Source organism: Austrofundulus limnaeus, unplaced genomic scaffold (genome assembly GCF_001266775.1).
Source record: "Austrofundulus limnaeus strain Quisiro unplaced genomic scaffold, Austrofundulus_limnaeus-1.0 Scaffold110, whole genome shotgun sequence".
NCBI lineage: Eukaryota > Metazoa > Chordata > Actinopteri > Cyprinodontiformes > Rivulidae > Austrofundulus > Austrofundulus limnaeus.
In genome coordinates, this window is record NW_013952512.1 from 758,327 (window position 1) to 760,982 (window position 2,656).

General features: G+C 33.5%; 2 protein-coding genes across 2 annotated transcripts in view; both read left to right on the forward strand.

The window, feature by feature from the left end:
• The window catches only part of LOC106521490 (olfactory receptor 51E1-like), a 5,046-nt gene extending 3,198 nt beyond the window's left edge, over nt 1–1,848 (forward strand). The window contains exon 2 of the mRNA XM_014014075.1: nt 1,224–1,848. Within this exon, the coding sequence (XP_013869529.1) occupies nt 1,224–1,848 (625 nt within the window). The remainder of the gene's footprint in view (nt 1–1,223) is intronic.
• A 706-nt stretch (nt 1,849–2,554) lies between these two features.
• The window catches only part of LOC106521491 (olfactory receptor 52E8-like), a 4,477-nt gene continuing 4,375 nt past the window's right edge, over nt 2,555–2,656 (forward strand). Inside the window, 1 exon segment of the mRNA XM_014014077.1 lies at nt 2,555–2,595. Within this exon segment, the coding sequence (XP_013869531.1) occupies nt 2,555–2,595 (41 nt within the window).

The following is a 2,656-nucleotide window of genomic DNA, read 5'->3' on the forward strand; positions in this document are numbered from 1 at the left end:
AAATAAATAAATAAATAAATAAATAAATAAATAAATAAATAAAATCTATGATATTGTAATAGCTATTCACCAATCTGAGCAAATGTAAAACCAAAGACTGGAACCCAGCAGTTGAAGCCACAAAAAACGACTGCCCCCTTGTGGCTGACAGGTGAAGTCCCATCTCTCTATTTAAATGAATAGGATTTGAACTTGATTAAAAATAAAAATACACTTCAGTATTTTTTTTTCAGATGTTGACTTTTGTTGTTCAGTTACTTAAGGCTGTAAAAAAAGATAATGTTACACAGTGACTGACATTGTTAGTCTGTTAGCAGGTTAAGAGGGTGAAGATGGGTTATTAGTCATAGTGGTACAGCTCACATTCCTAGTGCTCAGAGGCTGGTTTCAAAATTAGAACATGGTCAGGCATTTTGGCTTCTATTCTGGACAATAAAAACTACGGGAGTCACTGATTACATCAGATTTGTAGTTATTCGTGTGATTGTGAAGGACAACGCAATGGTACATTTATACTGTACACACATACTTGTCAATAACTGCCAACTAAAGGCTAATCATTGGTGTAAAAATGTCTCTCAATAAAATAAAATAAAATAAAATAAATAAATTTTAAAATTTCAAGAAATGTTGATTGAAAAAAGTGGGGAAGTTATGTATGTTCATTAAAATAGCATGATGTCACATAAACAACAAATAAACGCAAACTTGGCAGTCAACATTCACTGCAGTGTGTACCTGTTTGAGGTAACATGAACACAGACTGTAGACATGATGGTTGCATCCATTATGGCCACAAATATGCTAGGTAATTATTACATCATGTGAGAAACGGATCCTGCAATTCATTTACAAAAACTTAACCACCTGCATGTCAGACATCCTGAGAGAATATAGAAATGATGGACAATAACTCCACCTTCATCACACGGCATGCTGGGAGGTCATTTTAGGCAGGTAACAAGCAGATGTGTGGTCAGAGTACTCTGCTATTCTGCTTGGGAAAAGTGTTTTCTAACTAAAAGAACTAAGCGCGTACAGCATATTTAGTTTAAAATGTAATAAACATTTTTGTAAAAAAATATTCATAAAGTCTATTTTTAGATTGGAAAATGTCCTAATAAATAAAATTACTAATTAAGAATATAAATGAGTAATAGTGATGTTTTGTGATTCTAATGGGCCTAAATGTTTAGTCTCATTTCTTAAGTTTTTTTGTCAAGTTTTTTTTCCTGCATCTTGTCAGAGAGAAATGACAGCAGAGTGACTGAATTCATTCTGACTGGATTCCCTGGACTTCATCCAGAGTACTATGGTCTTGTTTCAGCTCTTTTGGTCTTTGTGTATTTGATGACTGTCATAGCAAATGCTACAGTTTTACTCTTATTTGCAACTAACCGCTGCCTCCATAAGTCAGTGTATTATATCATCTTAAATGTATCTGTATGTGACCTTCTGTTCAGCACAACAACTTTACCTAAAATCATCAGCAGGTATTGGTTTAAATCAGGATCCATTTCATTTAATGGCTGTTTTGTCCAAATGTTTTTTGTTCACTATCTTGGTTCAGTGAACTCTTTCATATTTTTCTTCATGGCTTTTGACAGGTATTGTGCTATCTGCCATCCACTCAAATATACAGTTGTTTTCATAAAACCAAGAGTACTTATACTCAGTCTGGCTGCATGGATAAATGCCAATTTATTCCCTTTCATGTTATTTTTTAGAGCATATCCTCTTCCTTATTGTGGCTCAAATGTAAACAGTCATTGTTTCTGTGATCATATTGGGATAACAGTTCTGGCCTGCACTGACAGGACCCCAAATTCTGTACCAGCTGTTATTTAAATATTTAACAGTTACATTTTACATTTTGTAAAAATTAGCAAAATGTAAGAACAGTGAGGTAAATAAAATTAAATGATTAGTGAAAATGTTTTAACTAGTATTTTACGCTCAAACTTATCTAAACAATGACGTGTTAATGACGTTTTTTGTCGCGCTTTGTGCCCCATAAAAATAGGGCTGTCTGTTTTTTTTATTGCAAATTCATAAAAATTAATCAATGCATTGTCATGAAGTAAAAAACTCTAAGTAACCCAAATAAAGGTTTAAGAAAATACCATGACTTCCATGATAGCTGCTTTTGCATCCTTTTTAACCCACATTTTCTGAAGGATTATGGACAGGTGGTGTTTGTCTCCAGTAGTCACTGGGTGAGAGGCAGAGTACACATTAACATTCACACACAAACTCACAACTAGTAAGAGTTTAGACTTACTTAATTGTGTGTCAGACATCCTGAGAGAATATAGAGGTGATGGTCAATAACTCCACCTTCATCACAGGAAATGCTGGGGAAAGTTATTTTAAGCAGGTAACAAACAGATGAGTGGTCAGAGGACTCTGCTGCTCTGCTTGTGAAATGTATTTTCTAACTAAAAGAACTAAACTCACAGAACATTTTGTTTAAAGTGTAACAAGCATATAAACAATATTGATTTTTTTTTCTACTAGATATTTAAAAATGGTAATTTTTAACTAAGGAGTAGTAATGGGTAAAACTGATGTTTTGTTTCTTGTCATTCTGATAAGGTTGGACTAATTTGTTCGATGTGTTACACTCATTACAAAATTGTATAGAAGTTCTTTCTGC